The sequence below is a fragment of the Rousettus aegyptiacus genome, unplaced genomic scaffold, assembly GCF_014176215.1.
Source record: "Rousettus aegyptiacus isolate mRouAeg1 unplaced genomic scaffold, mRouAeg1.p scaffold_m13_p_17, whole genome shotgun sequence".
Taxonomy (NCBI): Eukaryota; Metazoa; Chordata; class Mammalia; order Chiroptera; family Pteropodidae; genus Rousettus; species Rousettus aegyptiacus.
The window spans coordinates 22,192,014-22,219,132 of record NW_023416292.1 but is presented as its reverse complement, the minus strand read 5'-3'; the positions used below and the strand labels follow the sequence as shown (position 1 = coordinate 22,219,132).

The window sequence follows — 27,119 nt, the reverse complement described above, 5'->3', positions numbered from 1 at the left end:
CGCTGCCCACAATAATCCAGCCCACGGCCCCTCACTGCTGGGGACCTCTGGCCTAGGTGGGCCATTTCCTCAGGCCTGGTACCTTTAGATAGTCTGGGCTCGACTTCCCTCCGGGGTACCCACCTGGCCGGCAGAAGATGCCACATCCTGGCCAGACCTCTTCCCGGCTTAGACGGCACTGCCGCCCTCCTCCCCCTGCCCGCTGCCACCCTCAGGATGGACCCGGTCCTCAGAGAGCTCTAGTCGAATGGAAGGCACTGGTCCCGCCCAGTTCTCAAGTACCCCAGGCCCGTGACACACTCAGGTACTCCCGGGGTACCTGATTTTCTGTTCCTTTAGTGGGGCTTTACAGCTGTGTCCCAGTCAGTGCTGCTGACATTTGGGGCCCGACACCTCTGTGTGTGGGGGGGTGGGGGGGACGAGGGGGGGGCTCTCCATGCATCGCAGACACCTCGCGGCATCCCCGGCCTCCCCGAGGCAGACCTCCCCCGCCCTGACAATCTTCAGACATTGCTACGCCTTCCTGGGGCGGGAGGTGGGGGACGCAGTGAGAGCTGCCTCCTAGTAGACAAATCATTGGAAGTGTTGAGCAAAGACGTGGAGTGAAACGTGCCCGTCGTTGGGCTGGTTCCACGGAAGACACGAACAGGAGTCCCCAAGCCAGGACGTGTTTGCTGTGCGGACGAGGAAAAACCCACGCTGATCCGAAACGCGCTTCTTCCTGTCTCTCCGGGGGGCACCCTGAGCCCCGCCCCGCCCCCACCCGGACGCCCAGCACCTTTGCTTCCGCCTCCGAGCCCACAGAGGTGGGCTCACGGCAGCAGTGACACCCCACGCTCCGAGCGATGCCCGTATCACAGACGTTATTCTATTATTCATTCGTTTGCTTTCCATGGCAAGTGAAGAAATAATTTAAACCAATTACATGTACAGAGGCTGGGTGAGTTTTCCCAAGGACTTCCAGAAAGGTCCCCAGCCCCTCAGATCACAAGGAAGGGTGTGACCTGTGACATGTATGCAAAACACCTACGAGAGTCTCGTGTGTAGAAAGGTTTCTTTATTACAAGCGTCACGTCCAGGGACAGGAGGGGGTAGGGTGGGAGGTGGGCGGGGGACTGCGCAGGGCGCGGGGCCACGCACACCGGCCCAGGGCTCATCCTGGCGGGGGGCCGTGGCTGTGGGCTCAGGGGACCTGCAGCGGGGTCTCCAGCATCTCCATGAGGAAGGTGTCGATGGGCGTGTCCCCGATGAGCTTGAAGAAGAAGAGGTGCTCCAGGCACTTGAGGCCGATGGAGCGCAGCGCGGGCAGGCGCAGCAGCAGCTTGGCGAACCTGCGGGGGGGCACGGGCGGGGTGAGGCCCCAGGCGCATGCGCGGCGCCGGGCCAGGTGGCTGCGGGTCAGGATCTGGACCATCTGCGACAGAGAGAGCGCCTGGAGCAGACGCGGGAGTCCCCAAACCCTGAGGAGCGGGAAGAGGACTGCGGGGCTGAGCACCTCTGAAGGGCCCCGTGACCTCTTGGCAACAAGGGTTCAAACTGGAATTTTAATTCTCCTTAGAAGCATGTGTGTGTCTATATTCAGGCCATAAGCGTTCAAGAATTGCAGCAATATAAGGAAAATAGAGTGGCACCATCTGAAAAGGTAGGAATTCCTTCCATACCGGAAAAAAAACTAAAGGTCACTACCAAGGCCAACGCAAATCCCAGAAACGTCTGGTTATGAAACCTCCGCAGGCGTCTGGATGGCGCCGCCAAGGGCCAGCGAGGTGACGCGTGAGGCGGCCGGCCCCGTCGTGGCTGTGCCACGGAAGGCTTTTCTAGAACCGGGCAAAGGAAACAGCTGCTCTAAAAACTGCAACTTTAGACTGACGATAACACTGAAAATGTATTTTTACTCTAAAACGCCACTTTCACGGCACGTAAAATGCCCAGTCCCTGTAATACGCCCCTGGGTTTAGAGCCACCCATTCGTAGCCAGCCACCGGAAGGCCACCGCTGTCCTCACTCCCGTGTGGGGAGCAGGAGGACTCGCGGGCTTCGAAGGCGCCTGCTGCGGGTGAGGGGACCGGCCGCCAGCCCCGGGCCCTCGGAGGAAGCGGAGCTCGGCCGTGACGTGCATTCTGAGCAGCGTCCACCAGGCGGCAGCACTCCACCGCCCGAGCACGTCGCCCGGTCCCCGGGCCCCTCCGCTGGGGTCCGCAAACCCGGTGACTTCAGCACACTCACCCTACGCGGCTGAGCCCGGCAGCATCCCTGCTGTAGCTGCTCAGCCTCGGGATGGTCACCCTGTGTCCAGGCCAAGCACCCAAGGGACGCGCAGGGGGCCCGACCTCTGCAACCCCTCCCTGAGCTCCCAGGCTCTGCGGCAGGCCAGGCACAGCCCTGTCCCCAGGGCCTGGAGGCAGCCCCTACCCAGGAAAATGGGCGTGTCCCACCGGCTTAAAAGTGACAGTCGTTAAAGACAACCCACTTCTACTCACACATACATTGATACACAGGAGACTGGAAAGAAATGTATCCCGGTTCACAATCAAAGCTTATTACCTGCTTTACGTCTTAAAAATATTTTCCCTATGTCCTACCGAAGCACGCCCTGCTTTTATTACGAGGAGAAAAGTTTGTCTGGGGTTTGTTGTTGTTGTTGTTGCTGTTGGTTTGCTTTACAGTAAACAGCACAACCCCAGGAGAAGACGGAGTATGGGCCTTCCTCTGCCTGACGCCCCCCACTCAGCGTGTGCTCAGGGGTGCCCGGGAGCTGGGACCTGCGAGATGGGGAGACGGGAGACCCCCCGACTCGGGGGTTCTGTTAGCTCCCGGCAGCCAGGCCCTGTGTTGGGCTGAACTCCTCAGTCTCACCTGTTGCAGGTAGAAACAGACGGCCAGGTGTCTCCTCTCCTTCGGTCATACAGCTGATACACCCTCCAGTGGCCTCCCTGGCTGGCAGGTCATGGGACTAAGTTCCCGCCCATGGACATGGGTGAAGGCAGGGGTGGGAGTTCCCAGGTCCAGGTCCTGACCACAGAGACCCACCTCTGACCCCTCCTTCATCTGGATGCGAAACACAGTGTGGCTCTGGGAGGCGGCGGAGCCCCGGGAGGGAAGGAGCCTGGGTCCCTGAGTGACGGCGTGGAGGAGAGTCCCCATCGCACTCACCGCCTGCCTGGGACTCATTTGCAAACAAGAAATGGACTCCTGGCCTCCACTGCTGGCAGCCGCCAGTCCATGCTCATAGGTCAGCGCCCCCAGGGCACAGGCTGCCCACCCACGAACAAAGGGCCAACACCCGCTGCTCAGAGTCCTTTGCGGCCTCCAGCAGAAAACAGAGCTCAGCCTCTGCTGCACAATTGACAGACGCTGGCTTAACTGCCGAGCAGAAATTCGAGTTCACGGAGGAATCAGTCATCAGCGAGAACAGAGAGCCTAACGTCTTTGAGCCAGTTTTTTCTGAGTTCCGTTTTCAGTTTCCCGTGAGATTTGAGGATTGTGTTCTCATTTTGCTTAGCCATGTTTGGGGGAGCTGTCTGAGAAAAAAGCATCCTTTAACGACCAGGGGTGCCCTCACCTGTCCACAGCTCATTGGTCTGAGAGCGTCTGACCTGTGTCTTCTTTTCAGACGAGGAGCCCAGACCCAGTGCCCACCGAGGCCACACAGGTGGCCGCCTGGGGCCCGCGGTCCCCTCTCCTGGCTACCAGAGCCTGCACCTCCTCCTGCAGGGGCCCCCGGGGCGGAACAGGGAGCACCAGCTCCCCCGCACACCAGCTCGGGGACCCCGGGCAAGTTGCCGGCCCTTTCTGAGCTCGCCGCCTCATCAGAAATTGGAGATGATGAGACCCACACGACTTAGTCGTTCGCTCGTGTTTGCTCCACGTGCAAAGATGCAAACGATTTGTCGGGCGTGGCCTTCGCCTGTGCCGCTGGCGTGGGGAGCCGTGAACAGAGGGACGGAGCCTCTGGTTTGGCGGAGTCGAGCTGGCTTTGCTCGTCCTGAAGGTTACGTGACCGTGGGAACGACCTCGGGGGTGGCCCCGGCACACCGCCATGCATTCGTTAAGGGCGCCCAAGGACAGTGGCCGCGGGCACCCCTTCCTCCCAGCCCTCACCTGCCCGGTTGCTCTGGGTACTTCTGCTTGGTGTAGGCCTCGAGGGTGGCGTAGACCTTCTCCCGCAGAGTCTCCACCTCAGAGGGGTTGGACAGACCCTTGGCATCTGCAGAAGACGGCCGAGTTAACCTCTGGTGCTACTGTCCACAGCGGCCGTCCCGACGCACACTGGCCACCTCTCCCAGAGTTACCGAGACATTCCGGGTGGGGGACAGCCGTGAAGCACACACAGCTGGTCTGCGGTCTGTGCCCCCAGATCTCCCGCCTGTGCCAGTCCACCCCAGAACTCTCAGGGCAAAGGTGCACACTGCCGAGTCATGTGGGCCATTCTAGAAATGGCGCCTTCGCACAGTCATTAGGTGCCTACTGTGTGCTAAGCGTGGCCTGGGCGACGAGACAGGGAGACCCGTGTCCTGCATTGATCAGCCGACCGCGGCTTCAGGAGATGAGGCTCGTGTGTCAACGACTCAGTGGCTCCCGGGGCGCGTCACCCCGACCCAGCAGCATGTGACGAAGCTGCTCCATCCTCCCCCCTGACAGGCCCCCCTCCCTCGCCTCCAGGACCTGTCGCTGGGCCCCGCCCCATCTCCCCAACGGCCCCTTCTCGGCTGACTCTTCCTTTTCCCCGGACCTCCCCCCCCCAGCCTCCAGGCCCCGGGGCTCGGCCCTCCACCCTCCTCCCCGCCGGCCAGTCCTCCTCCCTGGACCAGCTCGCACCTGGCACAGAGCCCGACACACCAGGTGTCGGTGGCCCCGCCGGCTGCATCTCTGCTCCTGCCCCTCCCCCCGAGCTCAACCCCTGTGGCCACTGCCCCCTGGCCAGCTGGCCTGGGAGTCTACTCTCATCTCCGATGTCCGCGTCCAAGACAAAGTCTGGCCCCCGTTCGCCCACGCTGAGGACCCCACCTCAGTAAACGGAAATGCCACTTGTGCAAGTGGCGAGGGAAACGGGCGGTTTCCGTGGGACCTGTGCTCCACGCCCCCCGCTCTCACGCCCGGACCTGGTCCGCCAGGGGCCCCGCCGGCGCTGCCTGCAGAACTGACCACGTTTGACAGCCCGCTTCGCGACTCCCCGGCCCGCTGTCCCCTCGCCCTCCCCACTGGCCCCAAACGCGCCCGCTCCACGCCCCGTGGAGACTTTTCCCGAGGGGCAGTGGAGGCCCTGACGCGCTGACTCCGCCCTCCCCGAGGGCCGGTTTCCGACCCGTGTCCTCTGTCACCGGGGCCTGGGGGCCCACCATGGGGACAGCACTCGTGACGCGGTCACCTGGGTTGAACAGCACGATGGCTCGCAGGCAGCCCAGCTCCGACTTGTCCATCTGCATGTCCTTCATCTTAGAGACCAGCTCAGTCAGGACTCTGTTTGCAGGAGACAGTGACGGGCGAGAGAATCGTGAGTGCCAGGCCACGGCCGACGAAATCCACGCGACCTGCACTCGCTGTGTGACCCCGCCCCGTGTTCCAGGCGACGCGCTGGGTACCGGGGCCACACAGGTGAACAGATGTGGCTCCCGATCCCCAGAAGCCACCGTCTAATCAAAGACGCAGACGAGGAACCGCGTGGCAACAGGAAGCCAGCGCCGGCTGGGAGCACAGACCACGGCGGTGCGGGGTGCGGGCAGGGGCCCGGGGGGCCGGGGGCTGCTGGGGGGCTCGGGAGTTTGGGGGCGTGCGGCAGCCAAGCAGGGCGCAGGCCCTGCCTGTCTGAGACCACATGGAGGGCAGCACTTGGCAGCGGGGTAGAAATCTCCAGGCGCCACGAGGAGGCAGGAGCCAACCAAAGACCAGGCCACGGGAGGTCGGCGTGGAGCAGGCCGTGGGCACAGAGGGGGAGGGGGCACGGAGGTGGCCACACGCGTGGCCTGGGAGACTGTCCGATGCGGGCGAGGCACTGGGCAGAGACTGGATGCGACCTCACCCTCCGCATGCCCCGTCCTGCAGCCGCCACCCCAAGACTGTGCATCCGGGTCACCCCCAGCCGTGTACCCCGCTCACTGCGTTCTCCTCCTCAAACCACGGGGTTTGATCTTTCTTCAGAGCCACTCAAGGCACAGACACCCAGACTGAGGCTGTCGCCGCCGAGCAGAGATCCTGCTGCCAAGTCCAGCAAGGACCTCAGCGCGGCTCACCGGGACCCTGCAAGCCAGACCCTGGCGCCTCGCACCCCGCTCCACCCCGCCCCCGCTGCCTGCTGCGTGTCAAGGAGCCCGACTCGTCCCACAGGCCTCACGGCTCCCTCTGCCCAGCAGCTGTGGAGGCCCCCTCCAGTGCCCCCCAGGTTAACACCGTCATCTGCCCCGGGGGCTCTGCTTCTAGGCAAGAGCAGCTGTTGGGGCTGTCCGCGCTACACCCCAGCCGCGCACAGGCACAAGCACACACATGCATGCACACGCATACGTGTGTGCACGCTCGCACAACATGCACATGCATGTGTGCACTGCACACATGAGCACGCGCACACGTGTGAGCCCACTCACACACGCATGTGTACACACTCACAAGTGCACAACGTGCACACACATGCGTGCACACACACGCACACACCGGAAGCGGAGGAGACACCTGTCAAAGATGGAGCCCACCCCGGCGCTGTGGGCGCTGCTGCGGTGCACGTGCAGCCCCGTGGCCAGGAGGATCCCGTCCTGCACCGACACGGAGCGGTGGGAGAAGGAGGCGATGAGCAGCTCGTTCCACCCTGCAGGCGAGAGGGCCGAGGGGGCGGGCGTCCAGGACGTGCGGGACGGCGCCCACGCACGAGGGGGCGGCTGGGGGCCGGGACTGAGCACCCGGCTCCCAGCGACGCAGCGCATTAGTGCAGAAGCACCCATGGCACCCGGGTCCCCTGACTTGTGGCTCTGACACCCCCGCGGTCTCCCCAGCGCCGCCCAGACTGGCGGCTTGAGGAGGATTCTGTTCCCCCACCACCACTCCCCCACCCCGTCGACGAACGCGGACAAACACGTGACACCCGGCGGCCACTGCGCCAGCCGCGTGCTGGGGGAGGGCGCAGGCCTTGCAGGCTCCGCCCCCGAGCCCCGCCGGCCTCGTCCCGCGTCGTTGTCTGCAGGCGCAGCGCGTATTTCTCGGTCGACACCCAGCACTGGCTCATTACCTAACGGGAGGACGCCAGCAGACGGGCTCCTCGTGCCCAGCCAGCCTGGGGAAACTTTCCCGCTGGCTCCGTGACAGAGAGGAGACATGGCACATGTCGACGGCACCGGGTCCCAGGAATGGGAGCCACCAGCGGACACGGCACACGGGGTCCTGAGCAGGAAGGGACCCGGCACCCGCCCCCCTGCGAGCCGAGCCAACATCTTCGGCCCCTCTCACCTCACCTGCGAGGCGGGGCTATCTCTAGGTTCCAATTTCATAGCGATAATGAGACGGGGCTGCGGATGTCCTCAAACCGGGGACTTGTCTTTGAAAGTTAAACGCTAATGACAAGGCTGTGGTGGCATGTCTCACTGCCCCATTAACAACGAGGTTTTGTTTGGGAACAAAGGTTTTTGGGGAGAGCTATCCACATTTAAGAGCCTATAAATAACATTAAAATAAATAAAAACAAAACTACCTGGAGAGTCATCCTGTCACCAGCTTGGGCAGCTCCTGGATGGAGCGGGGCTCCACCTGCTCCCGCGTAGGTCCCCAGGGGTAATTCCAAAAGGGCCACGCGCACGATCGCCCCCAGGAGAAACGAAGCCCTGTTGCCCTTTACCTGCCCGGAGCAGAATGACCTGGTCCTCCAAGGTGAGGTCGGAGAAGTGCGGGATGCGCTTGGCCCACTCGACGAGCGTGAAGAGCTGCTTGTCAGCAGCGTGGCATATGTTGGTGACAGGGTCATTCATCTAGAAGAGGAACAGAGCACGGAGCGGGCAGGTGCCGGGCTCCCGGACACGCCCTGCCCGTCCGCAGCCCGGTCCAAGGCCCAGGAGATGGGGGGGGCGGGGGGCGGGGCGCGGGGCGCCTACCGAGCTCTCCACGTTCACGTCGCCGTAGGACTCCGTCTTTGGTTCAACAGCGAGTTCGGCTTCTAGAATCCTCGCCACGGGCATGTCTCCGCGGCCGCCAGCGGCACACTCTGCCTCGCTCTCCGCCCGCTCCCGGCTCCTCTGCCTCTCTTCCTGCACGGCTGGCGCACAGAAGGACTCACGGAGGTCACCACGTGCCCCGGGTGACCGGGGGGGACGCTGGGACCCAGCTAAGCCTCAGTGGTACGGCGGGCATCGTCGCGGCCCTGCGTCCAGGCGTCACCGTGGGGGCAGACGGACCCGAGAGCGCCGAGCTACGCTGCGCCCGCCCGTGCGACCAGTGTGGGTCCGCGAGTCCGCGTTCTGCCGTTTCTCACGGCGACGGCACTGAGCAGTCGGCGCGCGAACCTTCGGCAGCCTGTCCCGGGTCTCCAGGCGCCGCCTTCTCCTTGCCGGCCCTGCCGGCCCCCACGCCCGCCCTCCCCTGCTGCCCCTAGTGACCGCGGGCACGCAGCGGGCAAGCGGCACGGGCTGCTGCGTCGCGGCGCCCCTCCCCCGCGCCCCGGCCCCCGCTGCCCAGAGCGTCCCACCCCCGGAGGGGCTGACGAGCCACACGGGCTGCAGAATGATCTGGAACCTCTAGTTTGTCACAAGAGCGAGGTCAGCGATCAGGGAAGGTAGGCAAGAGGACAGCGTGAGCTGTCACGCTCGCCACGCGCCAGCACAGGGGCACGGGGCACGGTCCTTAGCCTCAGGCTCGGTTCCCACAGAGGTTAAGCGGGGCTCATGCCACTCCACCCACATCGTTTTTCGAGGAGTAAGTGACATCACCACAGGACGTGTTAGAAAGGTAGGTCCTCCCGTCCCCACCTCTGTGCGCTCTCGGGCTCCGTCCGGTCCCCTCCCCGTGTCCCCCTTGGGCCCCTCTGCCGCCTCTCCTCACCCCCCTCCACGTAAGCGACTGTCGCGTGCACTTTGCTGTCAGCTGGGCTTGCCATTTAAAGCCGACTGTGTCTCACGCTGATGTTTTAAGGTGGGTTAACGTGTAGATATGCGTAATGGAGGCCACACCTCCTACAGGTCGCCTTGCGGTCAGCTGCCCCCCCCCCACCGAGGAGAAAGCCTTCCAGCTCCCCCGGCCCCCACGCCACCCCTCGACTGCCGGTTCTCCTTGCTGGGGAGGCGGGGCGCCCTCGCCCGCCGACGCCCGTGCCCTTCCGCGCGCGCGTGAGGTTCAACCGCAGGGCTTCCGACCCCGCAGGTGGACGGGAAGCCTTCGGCCATGTCCTGTCACTGCGACAGCGCAGGGGCCCTCGGCGGCGGAAGGCGGTCACCATTTAAAAGTGCACCGCGGCGGGGGACAGCCAGGTCCCATCGCCACCAGCGCCCGCGAGCCCTGGAGACCACGGCAGGTACCCGTCACCGACCGGCCGGCCCCGCCCCCGGGAAGCCCCGCCCACCGGGGCGGGGCCGGCCGCCTACCTTCGCGCTTCATGCCCATGGCCAGGCACTTCTGGTAGCGGCAGTACTGGCAGCGGTTGCGCTGGCGCTTGTCGATCAGGCAGTCCTTGTTGTCCCTGCAGGTGTAGACGAGGTCCTTCCGGATCGTCCTCTTGAAGAACCCCTTGCAGCCCTCGCAGCTGTACACGCCGTAGTGCTTGCCTGCTCACAAGGAGAGAAGCGTCCTGAGGTCGCCCGGCCGCGTGTCTGCTCCCTCCATCCAAAAGAGCCCCTGGGAAACAGCCACGTCACCTGGGCGGGAAGAAAAGAGTGACGAGCAGAGGACGCAGGCTGAGCCCAGGAGCCAAACTAGGGCCCGGGCCGCACGCCTTTCCTTCCCTGGGACTCGCCGGTCCCGGGAGCATCATCAGAGAAGCCCTGAGTTAAGATGTCATTCACACTTATCTTATCAAGGGGACGCTTGTGTGGCTTAAACAAAATGTTCTGGCTTCATTCAAGACAGTGATATGCAGAATAAATAAAAACGTTCATGTTCGTTGTGTATTGTCTTGCACGGTGGTCCCCAACCCCGGGCCCGCGGGCTGGTACTGGCCCGTGGCCTGTCAGGAGCCAGGACGCACAGCACGGGGGAGAGGCAAGGCAGCCCAGCGAAGCTTCGTGAGCTCCTGCAGCCACTCCCCAGCGCCGCCCACCCCCCCCCCCCGCCTCAGCCCCGCCTCAGATCATCAACCGTTAGATGCTCATAGGCGCTCCAGTCCCTGGGGCCACAAAGGTTGGGGACCACTGGTCTGGCAGTAAAAGAACCTCGGCTTTACCAATATTTCCCCATAATTGTGGCCCAAAGACTTAGGAACCCCTTTAGAAGTATTAGCCTTCCCTATAAACTATGAGCAGGCTCCTGAATTATGGATTTTTAAATGCTATCGTCAGCTGGAGGAGTAAATCGGCACGTGATCATGACAGCGCAATGTGATGTACGATTTCAAGACACGACGTAAGATCCTATGGAGGGCAGTTCGCTCGATCCAGATGATCTGCTACATGCTCCAGTGACCTCGTTGCCTGTCCCGCACATTCGTTTTCAGTGACCCCAGCCAGGGATGGTTAATACATGTCAGGAGAGCCACCACGCCCACCCCAGCCAGGCATCAGCGACCAATCTCAACATGCTAAGCCGAAGTCAAGTCTTCTGCACACCGCACGCCAGGCCGCTATGCCCCACTGGCTGGAATTGTGGGACTCGAAAAACATAAGAGAATGGGACATTTAAAACATAGTTATGTCTGAGTCTTGAGTGCGACGCGGGATGCCATTTGGCTCCGGACCTGCCATGACTTTCCAATTCACTTATATTTGGGGTGACAGGCAAGTGAAGTCCCTGGAAACTACCAAGTGTTGATATTTGCACCCCAAGACCTAGCATTTGAGAAGAAGAAACAGCGGTGGAGACGGATCGCCTGATGCGAAGCCAGCCCGTGCCTGAGCGGTCGGCCGTACTCATTAAACGAAGTCGCATTGGTCATAAATGTGGGATTTCATCTCGGGCCCAAAGAACCCAGCGCTCTCAGCTCCGCAGTCCTTGTCCTGGGAAAACATGGGAGCACTCTGCCACCCCCGTGGCCCTCCGCAGACTTTCAGCTGAGCCGCAGGAAAGAGCGCTCTTATCGGGCGGAGCCGGCACCTGCCGCTGCGGCAGCAGCCAAGCTGCATGGTTCGAAAGGAACCTTTTGGGAACAAGCGAACATCCACGTAGCTGAGCGCGTCCCAGGCTCCAGAAACTTCTGGTGGAGTGACCTTTTGTAGTAGTTTTGGCGACAAGAGGATGAGGAAATATATTCAGTCGGCCTTCACGAAAAGCTGTGGGAAAGAACCTGCCCCGCGTGCTCACTCAGCCAATCAGACACTCGGCGTCTTTAGAATCGGTGGGAGGGGGCGCGGGGGCGGCAGTGACCGCAGGAGGGAAGGGAGTCAGGAGAGAAAGAATGCGGGCGAAGTGGAAGAGAGCCAGTGAAAACGCATTAGTTCTACCCATGAAAACATGTTAAAATTCAGGAATGCCATGGAAGGAAATGTGGTAAAAAATATTAAAGGTTTCATCCTTGTCGGCAATGTTATAGATCGCTTTTTAAGTTTTCTTTTGCACTTTTCTAGTTCTTCCAAATTTTCTACATTGGGACATTATTTTTAGACTTATAAAATAGATATATATTTTTTTAATTAAAGAAATTCTAGCTTGAGATGCTAACTCATCACAGCAGCTCTCTATCCCAGATACACACCAAACACAGGAAGAACTGCAGAGGAAAACGCTTCTGAACTGTTTCTTATAAATCTAATCCTCAAACACGAAGTCACACTTTAAATTCATGAAGACGACAGGCTACGAGCCCAGTGACAGAAATCCACAGCTTGGGCCCCAAGCTGGACCACCCTAAAGGGCCCTTCTCTTCATCAGGAGACAGGTAGCAGGTGGGCAGTGGAGCAGTGCCTTCTCGGGGACCCTGTCACCTGGGGCACCGGGGAGGGGCCTTCTGCTTCTTTACGTACCTGAGGATCTGTCCCCACAGATGGCACAGATGTGTTTGACCAGAGAGCCAGGGCTGGTGGACGGGTAGTTCATGCTTCCAACTCCAGGAAGCCCTGGTAAGGGCTTGATGTCCTCAGAAATGCTGACACCATTGACCACATTGAGCTGCGAGAGAAAAAAATATATACAATAAAACACAGAGCCAGGTAACCCCAACCCTGTGGACGAAAGTAACAAGGGTATTCTCAGTTAAAAACAAGGTCTATTTCAAGTAGTTTCCAGAGAGTTCCAGTCGAGACGGCGAGGTAGGTTAACGCTGTGCTCGCCTCCTCCCATGACCACAACTAAATCATAGACCAATCAACCTGCAGAACCACCTGAGGTCTAGCTGAACAGAAGCCCTATAACTGAGGACGTAAAGAAGCCGCGTGGAGACCGGTAGGAGAGGTGGAGACGCAGAACAGGCCGGGCCCACGCCTACGCGTAACCATGTGTGGAGCAGTGGGAGCGATGCCTCGGATGCAGTAGTCCCCCCCGGAGGAGCGAGGGGCCCCAGCACCACGCCAGGCTCCACGGCCCAGGGTTCCAGTGCTGGGAGGAGGAGCCCCCACAACATCTGGCTGTGAAAATCAGTGAGGATTCCGTTCAGGTAAGATGGCAGGTGGCCGGACTCCCAGGCATCCTCTTCAAGGGCCCACGCACAGACTCGCTCACACCCTGGGATCCAGAGGGACAGCGGCTTAGGCACCAGAGGCACACAGGGAGAGCGCGAGCTGTGTGACACATCATCATTAAAAATTCAAAGGTTAAAGACAAAGAAAGAACCTTGAAAGCAGCAAGGGAAAGGCAGTTCGTTGCCTACAAGGGCGCTCCCGTAAGACTGCTGGCCGAGTTCTCGGCAGAACCTTGGCAGGCCAGGAGGGACTGGCACGAAACACTCAAAGGGAGAAAAAGCAGAGACCCACAACCAGGACGACTCTGCCCAGCGAGGCTGTGCTCTACAACCGAAGGAGAGATCGGGAGCCTCGCAGGCGACTGAAGGCTAAAGGAGGTCATCGCCCCCTGACCAGCAGTAAAGAAACGCTGCAGGGACGTCTTCAAGAAGAATAAGACAAATGAAAGAGCAAAAATATGAATAATGACGTGGCAATAACTATATTGCCTATCAATAGTTAATTTAAATGTAAATGCATTAAATGCTCCAATCAAAAGACATGGGGTGGTTATACCCCAGAGAAGAGTAAATTCAAAATAGATTAAAGACTTAACTATAAGACCAGAAACCGTAAAATTCCTAGAAGAAAACATAGGCAGTAAACTCTCTGACATAGCAATGTTTTTTTTTCTTCTGATATATCTCCTTGGAGAAGAGAAACAAAAGAAAAAATAAACGAATGGGACTACATCAAACTAAAAAGTTTTGCACAGCAAAGGAAACCCTCAATAAATGAAAAGACAGCCCACTGAATACAAGACAATATCTGCCAATGATACATCCAATAAGGGGTTAATATCCAAAATTTATAAAGCACTCATACAACTCAACACCAGAAAAAAAAAAATTAAAAAATGGGCAGAGGACCCGAATAGGCATTCCTCCAAAGAGGACATGCAGATGGCCAACAGGCACAGGGAAAGATGCTCAAAGTTACTAATCATCAGAGAAATGCAAATTAAAGCCACAGTGAGGTATCACCTTACACCTGTCAGAATGGCTGTTCTCCATAAATCAACAAACGAGTGTTGGTGAGGATGCGGAGAAAAGGGAGCCCTCGCGCACTGCTCTGTGCGTGGGACTGCAAAGTGGTGCCTCCGCTATGGAAAACGATGTAAAGTACCTTTAAGAAATTAAAAAATGCAACCACCATAGGACCCAGCAAGTGCACTTCTGGCTATTTATCTGAAGAAAACAAACTAGTTTGAAAAGCTATCTGCACCCCGATGTTAACTGCAGCGCTATCTACAGTAGCCGAGATGCGGAAGCAACTTAAACGCCCGTCAGCAGACGACCGGATAACGAACAGGTGGTGCGTGTGTCCCACGGGGTCTTGCTCGGCCGGAAAAAAGAACAAATCCTACTGCTTGCAACAGCGCGGATGGACCTAGGGGATGTCACGTGAGCGAAATAAGTCAGACAGAGAGAGAGACACCGGACGATCTTCCTTATATGTGGAATCTGAAGAACAAAGCAAGCGAACAAACAAAACAGAAACGGACTCAAAGGTACAGAGGACAGACTGATGGCTGACAAATGGGGCAGGAGGTTGGGCACTAGGTAAACAGGCGAAGGCGTTAAGAAGTGCAACGGGCAGTTACGCAACAGCCACCTGCTGGGAAGCACAGAATAAGGAATATTATATAAATAAACATCTAATCACTAGCTATCCGACTGAAACTAATATGAAATAACACGTAATATCAACTGTAATTAAAAAATAAACTTTTTTTTAATAAAAATTTCTATCACAAAAAAAAGGAAAAACAGTAGTTCGCAAACACAGAATATCTGCAAATGCCTGTGTGCGATGTGAATTTAAGAGGAAAAGATGGGGCAAGAGGAACTGGACCATTTCTAGAAGCCAAAACCTAAACCGCGGTTCGCGGCACATCCGCATCAGAGCTCGCCGCGTCTGCTCACCGTACTCGTGTGTTCCGGTCGAGCTAGAAATCCACGCCCAACCTCACACTTAGGGCAAGTCCGCGGTGCATGCTTAAGTTTTTTACGAAGTGCCGGCCACCTCCGGTGGGGCTCCAGGAACACCTATGGCCCTCAGGCGAAAGGCGGACCCCAGGAGAGCCAAGAAAACATGCGAATCCATTCATTTAGTCAATCAGCAGACATTCACCGAGCAGGCGCAGTGCCAGCCGGGGGCACCAAGGCTCAAGTTCTTCGGAGTTCACGGTAAAATGGAAAAGATGTGTACGGCCATCTCCAGGGGCCACTGCCATGCTGACCCAAATGTCCGAATCATGGCGGTCCCGCCAAACATCGAGAGCCCCACAGGCTGTTTTTGAAAGAACAAACGCTCTTCCCCTGAAACTGGAAAATCTGGGGCACCGGAGACGGCCTGCCGAGCTGGGAACACTTCCAGGCTAAGTTCACACGGAGGTGGCATATGCGTAAGCGTCCCGCAGAGGTAGCTGGTGACCGTCAGGGTTTAGGGCAGGGCCCCTGACTTCCGTGGGGTCCGTGTGAGCTGCGAGTCACACTGCCTAACTGACGCAGCTGTAACGCTCACGCTGAACCTGGGGCCGGGTTTTCTCCTCTGCTCAAGGCCTCTGGGGCAGAAGGACCAATAGATGAAACGTGAAACACAACAGAGCCGAGTTAGGCTCGAGTTAGGCTCCCTCTAAAGCTACTCGCTTTTCCACTCACTGAGCCAGCAGTGAGTGAGCGCAGGAGGCGGGCAGAGCCGCGGGTTTAAATGCCGCGCGGGATGCGGAACTCACAGCGCCTTGCTCCAGATCTCAGTCACCGGGACTTCACAACGATGATTTGTGTGAGGGATGAAAACGCATAAGGAGGGGAGAATTCTCTCTCTCTCTCTCTCTCTCTCTCTCTCTCTCTCTCTCTCTCTCTCTCTCTCTCCCCCCCCCCTCTCTCTTTCTCCCCCTCCCTCCCTCCTCACAAACCTTCAAGTTCGCCAGGCAGCGCGGTGCCACCAGCGCTAAGAGCCACTGGAAGGGCGACCCCCAGGCTGCCCTCGTTGGCACACGACATCAGAGAGCTCCTTGTGTCCGTTGACTCAGTTTCCCACCTATAAACCGAGTGTGGTCACACCTGACGGTGGTGGCAAACACCCATGGCGATGTCTGGCACGCAGCAGGGGGTCAGCCCATCGCGGTAGCTGTTATTATTCCGGTAAAAACTGGTTAGTTCAGACAAGAATTGTGAGCATTGGTCACGAGCCGGCGACGTTCTACCATGTGCCAGGAACCCTGCAGCGAACGAGGCCACACGTGCCAAGAGGGTTAAATGTTTCCATTTCTTGGCCGGGGGTTGTCAGACAGTTATTTGAGGTCGTCCTAGTGCTACACTGTTATTATTTCAAGATACGTGATACATTCAGGTGTATACTGATTTTTAAGAAACAGGTGACGAGTGTGAATTCTAGGCAAACATTTCTCCTGAGTGCAAGAAAGCAGATGTTAGCGCTTAGATCCTCCCCAGGAAATTCTAGGTCAGATGACCTCACAGAAAGAGCCCTCTGGCTGACCCTGGCTCTGGCCCTAAATCCTCAGATGGGCAAAAAAGGCCATGCGAATGAGGAGGAGGACGAAACGACCCGGGATCGGGGTTCCCGCCACCTTCCCCTCCCGCCCCGTCTGCCGGGGCCAGCTCGCCCCCCGCCACCCGCATCCACTGTCCCTGCTGCCCCGGCGCCCCCACGTACGGGAAGCTCGCTCAGCGCTGAGCAGTCTAACCCACGCGGCTCCACGAGGTCCCCCTGCGTTTCAGACCAGGGCACGGAGACTGGAAGGGGGGCTATTCGTTTGCTCGCTCAGAGACCCCACGCGGAAACGAGGGGGAAGGAGACGCGGTCACCGCCGCGAGGAGCTGGCCGTTTCTGAGGTGAAAAGTCAGGACAGTTTAGGAAGCCGAGGTCACAGGCAACTGAGGAGAGGGGAGTCTCGGCAAAGGAGGTGGCGTTTGAGCTAGGATCCGCGACCTTCACAGAGGGGTGAGTGTCGGGCAGATGGACACGACAGAGGCGGGCTGTGACAGCGCCCCTGGAGCAGCCGCTCCGCCGTGCCCCCCACTGTGCCCCCCGCTGTGCCCCCCGCTGTGACCCCACCGTGCCCTCCGCTGTGCCCTCCCCCGTCCCTACGGCGGGGGCAGCTGTGGCTGGGACAGGCGGGACGAGTCAGCCTCTCTGCTGCCTGAGGTTGTGTGGGCTCAGAGTGACAGGCGACCCGAGGGGAGGCAGCCACCGGGTGTGAGCCCACCACCGGCCGGTCCCCTCCCCCAGCCCCCGCTGTCTGCTGCCACAGAAGCGGCCGGGCTGCAGGGAGCACCTTAGGGCCCGAGCACCCCAGGGCCGGCTGCACCCTCAGAACAGGGCGGACACGCCCCCAGCCGCCCCTCTGCCGTCTGCGACTCAGCCGGGATGCGCCGGGCTTCCCGGGGGCCCGGCCGCCACGCAGAGCTGGGCCCCGCATCTCGGGAGCTTCCAGCCCATGTGCTCCCGCTGCGGGCGGCCGCTGCGCGCACCCCTCTCCCGGAAACGGACTCCTCCTCATGACACCGCCTGGGCCTAGCCGGGGTCTTTGTCAGGACCAGTGAGGAGCCTGGACCTCCCGCGGGGAGACAGGCGCCCCGGGCGCGGCCCAGACCTGTGCCGCCTGCCCAGGTCGCCTCGCGGAGACACTGCGTCTCCCCACCGCAGAGGCGTGCGTGGTTTTCAGACGCAGGGCGGGCGGCAGGAGGCTCCTCGGCCCAGACCGGTTTGTACTGGATGCGTGTAGGAGGCTCCACCTTGCTCTCACTCCAAGGAAGGGGACGGCTTCCTTCGTTTCAGTCACTCAACAAGACGGTTTTCGAGGCCTGCTCTAGCTCTTACCTAAGTCTTTTCCAGAACCATGCAAACATTGGAAAGGACAGTAATTCAGCTGTCAGTCACCGCCCGGGCAGGAGTCAGAGGGGACAGACGCAGGTGCCAGGCAGCAGGTAGGCAGGGCACGGAGCTGGCAGGGTGCCAGGGGCTTGTAGGGCCTGCTCCAGTCCCGCCCACAGACATTGCACTTAAAGACGTGCAGCATCACACACACACGCATGCATGCACACGCAGGCACACTTGCACACTTGCACACACGTGCACACATGCACTCACAGACACACACCCAGACACACATGCGTGTGCGCACACACACACACACACACACACACACAGGAAAATGTGGCCTAGAGCAGGGGTCCCCAACTCCCGAGCCGTGGACCGGTACCAGTCTGCGGCCTGTCAGGAACCGGGCCGCACAGCAGGAGGTGAGCGGCGGGGGAGCGGGCGAAGCTCCGTCTGTGTCTGCGGCCGCCAGCCCGCCTGCCCGTACCCCCCGGCGCCGGCATCGCCGCCTCAGCCCCGCCTCAGATGATCGGGTACTAGATGCTCATAGGAGCCACAAAGGCTGGGGACCGCTGGCCTGGACCATTTTGTCGGAAAGCTCAGTGTCTCCCTAGGTACACACTGGGTGCTTCTGGAGATTGCTCATCCACTGACACGTTTAACCTTCAGCACAGTGAATGCTGTTGAAACGAACTTCTCTAGAACCTTCCGGCAACAGAGGACACCTGAATCCGTGACCACATAAGCATATAATATCTATCACCTAGGCACAACAGTATAATAGTAGTAACAATAATAACAACAATAACATGACAACGATGATGATAATAATAGTAATCAGTGCTTAAGAAGCAGTTTTTCAAATCAATGTCTCCTTGATTTCCATAAAAGCCACTGCAGGGTCCTGAGGGCACAGCCTGCAGCCCCGGGACAGCAGGGAAGGCGCTGAGACACGGGCCGGTCCACGGAAGGCCGCCCGCCCTCGGGGCCACAGCCCGGCGCTCCGCGCTCCTCGAGACTGCAGGTCCCACGAGCCCCGCGAGGGCCGCCGTCCCTGCGGCAGAGCCGGGAGCAGGAGACCGGCCTGCCGCCCGGGCCGCCCCTCCCGCCTCCTCAGCCCCAGCCCTGCTTACCCCGCCAGGCCGCGGAGGAGCATCCCCCAGACAGGTGCCCCTCGGACCCCGTCCCACCCAGGCAGGGGCGTCCTGGCTGCTCAGGTGCCACCTCACCGAGCGGGCTGCGAGAGCACTGGGTGTCCCGTGTGTGTCCTCTAGGTCACTGGGCAAAGTGTCGCAGCTCTGTGGGTCCCCCGCCCACGTGCCGCCGGGTGTCTGGCCCGCCGAGCTCCTCCAGCACTTGGCAGGCTGAACACGGGTCCCGGAGCCAAACCTGGCCTCTGCGCACGGCCCAGCTGGCCAGCACCCAGCTCCCGGCTGACCTTGCAACCCCCAGCCCTCTGTACAGACACAGCGGCCCGGCCGCTCCCCAGGCCGGCCTCGGCTCCGTCAGACCCGAGCGTGCCTGCCGACGGCGGGCGGGAGGCGCAGGCGCGGGGCGGCTGGCTCCCGCGGGCTCCCGAGTCGCCAGCACCCAGCTCACCCCGTCCGCTGCGTCGTGCTGCACGACCGCCGTCTGCAGCTCCCTGTCCGCCCGCCTGCTCTTTGTCTGTCTTGCCTGCTCTGGTGTGAGAATAAAGACTCAGCCGCCTACTCAGAGCGTGTCCCCGGGTCCTAGGACAGTGTCGAACCTCGCCGACCCGCAGGGGGACCCCGCATGTGGGTGTTTCAGGGAACTCGAGCCCCTGGCACGACTTCACTTCTGTTCCAGAACCTCAGCGTGTCTTCCTGTCTCCAAGCCCCTGGCTTTGCCCTGTTTGCCTGGAAGCCACTCGCGGGAAAGAAAATGAATAAACAAACCTCTCGCGGGCCCTGCATGATCCCCAGCGCCGCCGGCTGCAGGGGTGACGCGGCTTCAGCACACGGCCATCGCCCGCTGCCCGGTCCCCAGTCCTCCGAGCAGCCGCCCACCCTCGCGGAGGTCGCAGGTCCCCTCCTGAGCTCCTGTTCTGCCCCTACCACACTGCGATGACGCGCGCGCGGCGGGCCGCCTCGCCCACGGGCCCCGCAGCAGCACCAATGCGCTCCATGCGCTCGCAGGTGCCAGAGCCCTGCACGGCGCCTCCCACGAAGCCTCGGCCCGGCCCGCGGAAGCGGGAGTGGCCGTGCGCTCCCCGTGCGCTCCCCTTAGGCCGTGGGGCTGCGAGCGCCGGCGCCAGCCCACAGCTCTGCGCTGTCCCGAGTCCGCTGGGCCTGGGCACCCGCCGTGAGACCCGCGGGGGAAGCCGGCTGCACGCAGCTGCTGCCCCTTGAGCCGGGGGCGCGAGCAGCAGACGGGCGCCCAGCCGGGCCGGCGCCCGCCCTGCGAGGCAGAGTCCGCCTGCGCCGCTCGGCAACGCGCGAGAAGCGGCGTGCGCGTGCTTTCCTGACACGGGGCGGGTGGGGACGGATGGCCGTGCGGCACCATCGCGGCAGTGGCCGCTGAGCTCCGCGTGACGCCACTAGGCACGTGGCAGGCACGTGCCCCTCGCAGCGGCAGCGCCGCGTCCAGCACGCGCGCACCCTGCCCCGCATCGGCGCCCACCTGCCGCCTTCTCCTGGAGCATTAGGCGGTGTCAGCTCTGGGGCGGCCAGCTTGACGGGGCGCCCAGTGGGGGCCCCCCAGGGTCGCGTCTGCAGGGAGGACCCTGCGGGGAGCCGGGGTCGCGGAAGGACACCTACCTGCGAGCTGGGCGGAGCCACCAGGTTGACCCCCGGAGGGGCCGCCAGCGCTCCCGAGGGCGGGCCCAGGGCGGAGGCGATGACTCGGTATGGAGAGCCCAGGGCGTTCAGAGGGTTCCCCACCGCGCTCAGGGGCCGCGGGGCGCTCACCGGGGTGTCGGTGTAGCCGGGGCGCGCGTCCGCCAGCTTCCCCGTGGACAAGGCTGCCGATGGGCTCACGGACGTGGCACCAGGGTGGCTGGGGGACCCTGTGGGGGAGAAGAGCATCGTGAGGGGCTGGGAGCACAGAGGCCCACCCCCAACTCTGCGCCCTGTTCCCCCCTTCCAGCCACACCTGTGAACCCGAAGAGCTCAGCCCCCCCCCCCCCGCCCCAGCCGGGAGCGCGAAGTCGAGCAGCGGGCAGAGGGGCGCATGCTCGCGGCGTTCCGCCCACTGTGCGCTGCCCGGACCCCGCCTTGGACTGCGTCAGGTCAGCAGCCGGGACCACGGGGGGCACCGCCCACAAGCGCCCAGGCCTCGGTGGCTGTGGCCTGGGCCAGCCGGACAAGAAAGACGGTCAGTACCCACCCCGCCTGGGGGGGGGGGCGGTGACCCGCTGGGCAGAAGCTGCTGGGCGCTGTGCAGGGTGCTGTGCCAGGTACTGGGGGCCCCCACACCCAAGAGAACACAGCTGTGCCCACAGCCGCGCCTCTGACAGCCCCCAATCTCCTCTCCGTCCCCAGGAGGTGGGTGTTTGTTTCGTTTTGCTTCAGAGTCGCGTGTAGGTGAGGGCCTGCGTACCCGTCTTCCTCCGCCTGACTGACCTCACTGAGCATATTGTCGCCACGGTCCAGCCCAGTCATTGCGAATGGCAGGACTGCCTCCCTTTTCCCGACTAACACCCCTGCATGTGCCACGCGCCGCGTCTTCAGCCGCGCGGCCATCGGCGGGCGCTCGGGCTGCCCCCCGGCTCGGCTCTCGTGGGCACCGCCGCAGCGAACACGGGGTGGCGGACCTTTCCGAGCGGCTGTGTTCCCCAGCGGCTCGGCCTCGACGCAGACGCCCACCCGGACTGTCGGCCCAGCCACTTCTCCTGAGCTCCCCCTCGCCGGGTCAGGGTCCGGCTGTGGAGAGGACAGTCGCTCCCCGGTCATCCTACCTGGGGAGTTTCAGCCTCTCAGGAACAACCCATAAACAGAGAAGTCCCAGTCGCCATGTCCCAAGCCCCACTGCAGGGGAGAGCCGCACAGGGGAGTGGGTCCAGGGCACCCGCGAACAGGCCGGACACTCGCTACAAGGCCTTGGCGGCTTTGGGGAACCTCCACACGGTGATGCATGTCAGACTGTCGGCCCGTGAGGGTCGGTCAGCCTTTTGCAGGAGAGAAGACTCAAGCCGACCCGTCCCCCCCCCCCTTGCAGGGTGACTTGCCCCACCTAGAGGTCTGGTGAGTTTTCATTCACTCTTTAAGGGCTACCTTGAGGGTCACCTCCTCCAGGAAGCCTTTCCTGATACTCTTGGTCTGGTTTAACATTTCCTGTTTTCTAAATAACAGCCAGTTTATTTCCCTGTCTCTTCCACTAAACTAGGAGGGCGGGGGCGGGGGAGGCATGTCCATTTTCGCTTCTCCACAAGCACGGTACCTGGCACTGCCCGGGTCATGAGCGGCAGAGCCCAGGGTCAAACCGTCCATCAGGAGCCCGTGCCCTCTCCTGTGTGCACCATCAAGGGCAGCAGGGGTGCTCTGAGGAGCCATCACGTCACCAAGTACAGGATGACTCCACTCCAAAGTGATCTCGGGCTGGAAATTCACCTGAAGGAGACGGTCCAAGGCGGCATCCAGGGACCACACCAGGAAACCCGAGAAGCCTCTGGACGGCTACCACAGAAAGAATGGTCTGGGACGCCGTGGATGTCCTGGGAGGCCATGACATTTACAGAGGCCAGAGGCCAGAGTGGACCTCGAGCCCATCGCAGACACAGCGTGGACCTCCAGCCGGTCACTGAGGGCATGGTGGCACTATGGGTCGGGGACAGTCTGTGACAAGGCCCGAAGCCAAAATGACCCAGGCTGGATCTCTGAATGCGACCCCTCTGAACCTGAGTTTCGTCACCCACAGATGGAGGGAGATACACATGGCCCAGCGGTGGCAGCTGCGATGACTTACTATACTGCAAATGTGTGAGGGGGCCCGTGTCTGACCTGAAGGCCACTGTCGGTCACATACTGAAAGGCCACAGGGAAATGCTCATCAGGGACCGTCACTGCCAGACACTGGCAGGACACGCCGGCCCGTTTATGGTGTCTAATTTTCTGAGCGGCTAGTAGAGAGCCACTGCTCCAGCCCAGCGCGTCCCTATCATCCCAGCCGCCCCTCCTCCAGGACCGCAGCTCGCCGTAACCCGGCCGGACACCCGGAGGTCCTCCGCGCCGACTTCCGGCCGACGTCCCACGGGTCGTCGTGTGTTTTTAATTCCACCCCCTCGCTGCCGTCGGGTATCGCTGTGGCGCCTCCCCCGGCCCCTGAGATGGGGCAGACGCTCGAAAAACGTTTGTGGACTAGCCGGTGAGTGGGATAAGTACATAACGCTGCTCAGAGCCCATGACAGAAATTCTCTGCGTGAGAAATCTACGTCCTGGAGCTTTACCAAAACCTCTTAAACTTCTGAATAACAAGTTGTCTGTGGACATGTGTGTGTATGTGTGTGCAAATGTGTGCGTGTGCAAGTGTGCGAATGTGTGTGCATGTGCAAGTGTGAGCATGTAAGTGTGTTCGTGTGTGTTGTGTGTGCTAGTGCACGCATGCAAGTATGTGTGTTCGAGTGTGTGCACGTGTATGTGTGTGTGTACACGCGTGCACATGTGTGTGTGTGTGCATGCACGTGTGTGTGCACATGTGTGTGTGCGTGCTGAGGGCACTTACCAGGAAAGAGCAGCTTTGGTACTTAGAGCTCGGGGATTCTTACCAAGGTGAGGGTGTTGCTTAGCAACCCCGGCCTCAGCCAATGAAAGCAAAATGCCACACATGGGCCTTTCTGACTGGCTGGCTAGGAGCAAATGGCGAGCTGTTCCCACCCATTTGCTGTGGCGCCAGGGCAGGGGCTTTGCTGTCCCATTAGCAGCCCTCCTCAGGACGGAGCGGAACTAGTAGTGAATCGTTGGTAGGGGTTAACACACGCTCACGGGAAAGGAGAAGAGGGTACACGCCTGCTATTCCTAAGGGCCAGTCCCCTCCACCTGGAGTCTGGGAGCACGCGGGCCCTGTCCCACCGCTCACCCCCACGGAGGGCGCAATCGTACACTGAACCCACCTCCAGTCCTCCCCTGGAAGGTGTGGGCTCCAGCCAGATGGCAGATTACTCAGTCACTCGCCTCTCCCTGCCCAGAGGGGCCGGGCACGGCCCCACCCCTCCTGGCTCACCTAGGTGCAGAGGGGCTGCTCAGGGAGGCAGGTGGGGCCCTGCCACCGGAAGGTCCTTTAACGGGTGCTTTGGGAGGGCAGCAACAGAAAATATTTGTCAAGCGATCGCCACGAGCCACACATGCTTCTCACACTTGACATATCGACACCTTTCACGCCTGCAAAGGTGAGCCTGGTGCTCACTCCTATCCTATGGTGCAAATGCAAAAGCCCGGAGACAAGGGGCTTAACTAACTTGCTGGGGGGTGGAGGCGGGGTGGGGGGGTGGGGGGTGGAGGGGGGAGCACGTCTAGTGGTCCAAGTGGTGTCGGAATCAGGGAAAAGCAGCAGATGGGGATTAAATTCCATCTAATTCCAGCCCCAGCGTGCGAGACATCGCCTATGCAACTCCTTACAGCAGTTACTCGGTTACCCGTGTTTTTAAACCATAAAAGACATTGATCCTGACACTCTAAAATCTGGACAAATAATATTTAATTTTTTAGCAAAAGCCTACACAAAATTTTGTTGTTTCTTCCTTGTACATTTACAATCTCATAATAAGGAGCGGGAAAACAAACCTTAAAACAATATTGCTCCAGTTTGTCTGCAGTTATGTGATTTAAAATAGCGATTGAGGTCTAAGCTGCAAACTTGGGAAAAGTTAGAAAAATAAACAAATCATTATAAAAAATAAAATATGGGGAAAAAACCCATAAGTTGTAGCTTTCTTGATATACATACAGTAACTATAATTTTTTTTTCATTTAGAAAAGTTGTTAATTAAAAAAATTCCCTCTCGTAATTCTTAGTTGGCAAGTTGAAAATTCCGTTTAAAGCAGCGGTCCCCAATCTTGCTGGCACCAGGGGCCGGGGCTCCTATGAGCATCTAACACCTGATGACCTGAGGCGGAGCTGAGGCGGTGATGCTGGCGCTGGGCATTGGCTGCAGATACAGATGAGGTTTCTCTCCCTCGCCTGCGGCTCACCTCCTGCTGTGCAGCCCGGTTCCTAACTGGCTAAGGACTGGTACCGGCCCACAGCCTGAGGGTTGGGGATCTCTGATTTAAAGGATGGACAAAACTCAGGCCACCCCAACACTCATCATGTGTGGGCCACGGCCTCCCCTTCAGGTGTCCCCTGGCCCAGACCGTCCCAGACCCTGCCAGACCCAGCCCCACTCCTGGCCTCTCTCAGAATTCGACCCAGCACATTCCGATCCGGCTCCTCACAATTCGGACCCCAACTGTGGTTCGTTCGTGGGCTCCCAGCTCAGCCAGACTCTCCCCTCTCCTTCGGCAGGAGCTGGAGGGTGCTCAGAGGCAGGGATGGCAAGGTGCAGTTCTTACACGGGGCCTCTTCTCGGCATGTCCCAGAGCGCTGGCGCAGGTCTGAGCAGCGCGGCCAGGAGGCATTTCACAGGGCAAGGTGCTGCGCTTCACCCTCATGGACATGGACAGGGAGGCTGACTTCCGAGGGTGGGCGTGGGGAGCAGAGGTGGAAGCCCCATCTTAGGACGGGAAGCCTGCTCTCAACTGGGAAAAGAGGGACAGGATGGAAGGAAGGAAGACCCTCCTTCTGCCCCCAGGCCCAGCCCCCGCGGGGCCCCTCAGCAGGAGTCTGAGGACGCAGAACGGAGCCCCCAGATGGCCTGACCCCCTGTGCACAGGCCTGCCAGCGGCCAGCCTTTCGGAGCCCACACGGGGTGGCGCCACTGAGCCCCGCCTCCCCAGAGGAGGAGTGGGCGGCTGGCCTTGCTCCTTCCAGTGCCCAAATGAAGGGAAGAGGTGTGGCCTACCTCCCAACCCCCTCCACCCGCCCCCCCTCCAACCTGTAATGATGGAGGTAGTGAAAAGCAGGCAAAGATTGATAATCAGCCTCATTATTACCCGCATTATATATAATTATGGCAAAACCTAACTCATTTGGATCAATTGAGAGAAAAATCATTCTAAATTCGTGACAAGTTGGCAGATTACTTTTAAATTACAATTTTATCACTTCTAAGTAACACACGTGAAGAGTTTGTTTCAAGTACCACAAGCTAATGGTTATTAAGCGGGGATTTTATAAAATCTGCTTTAAAAGACTCTTGTAATTAACACCCCGTTAATATGCTAATGACGCTTCTACCGTGCTTTTTAAATCGCTGGAAAACAGATGTAACTTAAATAGGCTCACACTTTTACAATCTTATTTGCTTAACAAACCTTTTTTGGGGTTTTTTTGTTGGTTTTTTTTTTTTTCCCTTGGCGAATGAGCAAATGCAAACTAGTTTATACCATGACAATTTAATCACCATCCCAAGTTAATCACGTCATAAATTAATAAGGCCATATTGTTTTAGGTTAAAAAACAGACTTTCGGGACTTGAACCATCTCATTTTATAGAAGAAAAAATAATCCCGGAGAGGTTGATGACTTGCCCAAGGCCACAAAATCGGGATGAAAATGCGAGTCTCTGGCTCACGGTCTGAGCTTATTTATCCACCGCCTGACAGTCATGTGACTCTTTATAATTCTACGCTGCTTACTTATTTCCACAAAAATATTTGTTGAGTGCCTACTGTGTGCCGGGTCCTCGCGTCTTCAACCCAACCCTCTCCCCGTCTACTCCTGGGTGACAGGAGACTATTCCACAGATGGGCAGGGTCGGCTAGGCAGGACTCCTACAGATCAGCGGCCCCCAGAAGAGGCCACCAGTTAATTCTCCGCATGTCACTGTCCCCTGGGGGATGGCCGAGCTGTCTGTCCTGTGCTTTATTCCGGAGGACGGGCCACGAGTCTGCAGCCGGCGGGCAGTGCCGTGGCAACACGGGGCCTTGCCCCCGGGCTGTGCCCGCCCGCAGCTCTGTGGCCGGTCTGTGGCCAAAGAGGCCACGCGGGGCAGCTGAGCATGGACTCTGCAGCCAGGGGCCTCGTTCCAACCCCTGGCTGAGCCATTCTCTAGCTCAGGGACCTAAGACACGCGACTCTGCCTGGCAGTGCCGCCGCGTCCTCCGCAACGGCGTTGGTGCCCTCTCAGGGGACCGGCGTGAGCTGCACCAAGCCGACGCCGGCCAGGAGCTCACGGGGTGCTGGGGGGGTGGGGTGCACACTGGGGATTACTGCCCGATCGCACGAGGCTTACAGGCTTTGTCCCCCGCCTCTCAGAGGCAACGCCTGTCTCATCCAGGCCAGCAAATCTCCTCCTGAGCTGCTGGCAAAGCCGAGACTTGGCAGAGAAGAAGAGAAGGGTTCTCGCCCCGCCATGGGGCAGGGCCGGGGTGGGGAGAGCGGGCACCTGTGGGCACCACCCTGTGGCCAGTCTGGCCAGTGTCCTGTTCACTGGTGGACGGTGGTCTG

The 27,119-nt window shown here is 59.9% G+C and overlaps 1 protein-coding gene across 3 annotated transcripts in view; it reads right to left on the bottom strand.

Annotated features, from left to right (window-relative positions):
- Positions 1-1,049: 1,049 nt before the first annotated feature.
- Positions 1,050-27,119, bottom strand: part of RXRG (retinoid X receptor gamma) — a 28,535-nt gene continuing 2,465 nt past the window's right edge. Inside the window, exons 2-10 of one of the 3 annotated variants that reach the window (XM_036234711.1) lie at positions 20,396-20,643; positions 12,078-12,222; positions 9,552-9,731; positions 8,070-8,230; positions 7,817-7,946; positions 6,646-6,796; positions 5,369-5,460; positions 4,102-4,207; positions 1,050-1,331 (exon numbers count right to left, since the gene is read on the bottom strand). In XM_036234711.1, coding sequence (XP_036090604.1) covers positions 1,184-1,331; positions 4,102-4,207; positions 5,369-5,460; positions 6,646-6,796; positions 7,817-7,946; positions 8,070-8,230; positions 9,552-9,731; positions 12,078-12,222; positions 20,396-20,643 — 1,361 coding nt within the window. In that variant the 3' untranslated portion in view covers positions 1,050-1,183. Of the gene's footprint in view, positions 1,332-4,101; positions 4,208-5,368; positions 5,461-6,645; positions 6,797-7,816; positions 7,947-8,069; positions 8,231-9,551; positions 9,732-12,077; positions 12,223-18,847; positions 18,956-20,395; positions 20,644-27,119 lie in introns of those variants that run through there. The other 2 variants (XM_016148555.2, XM_016148557.2) reach the window with 2 other exon arrangements.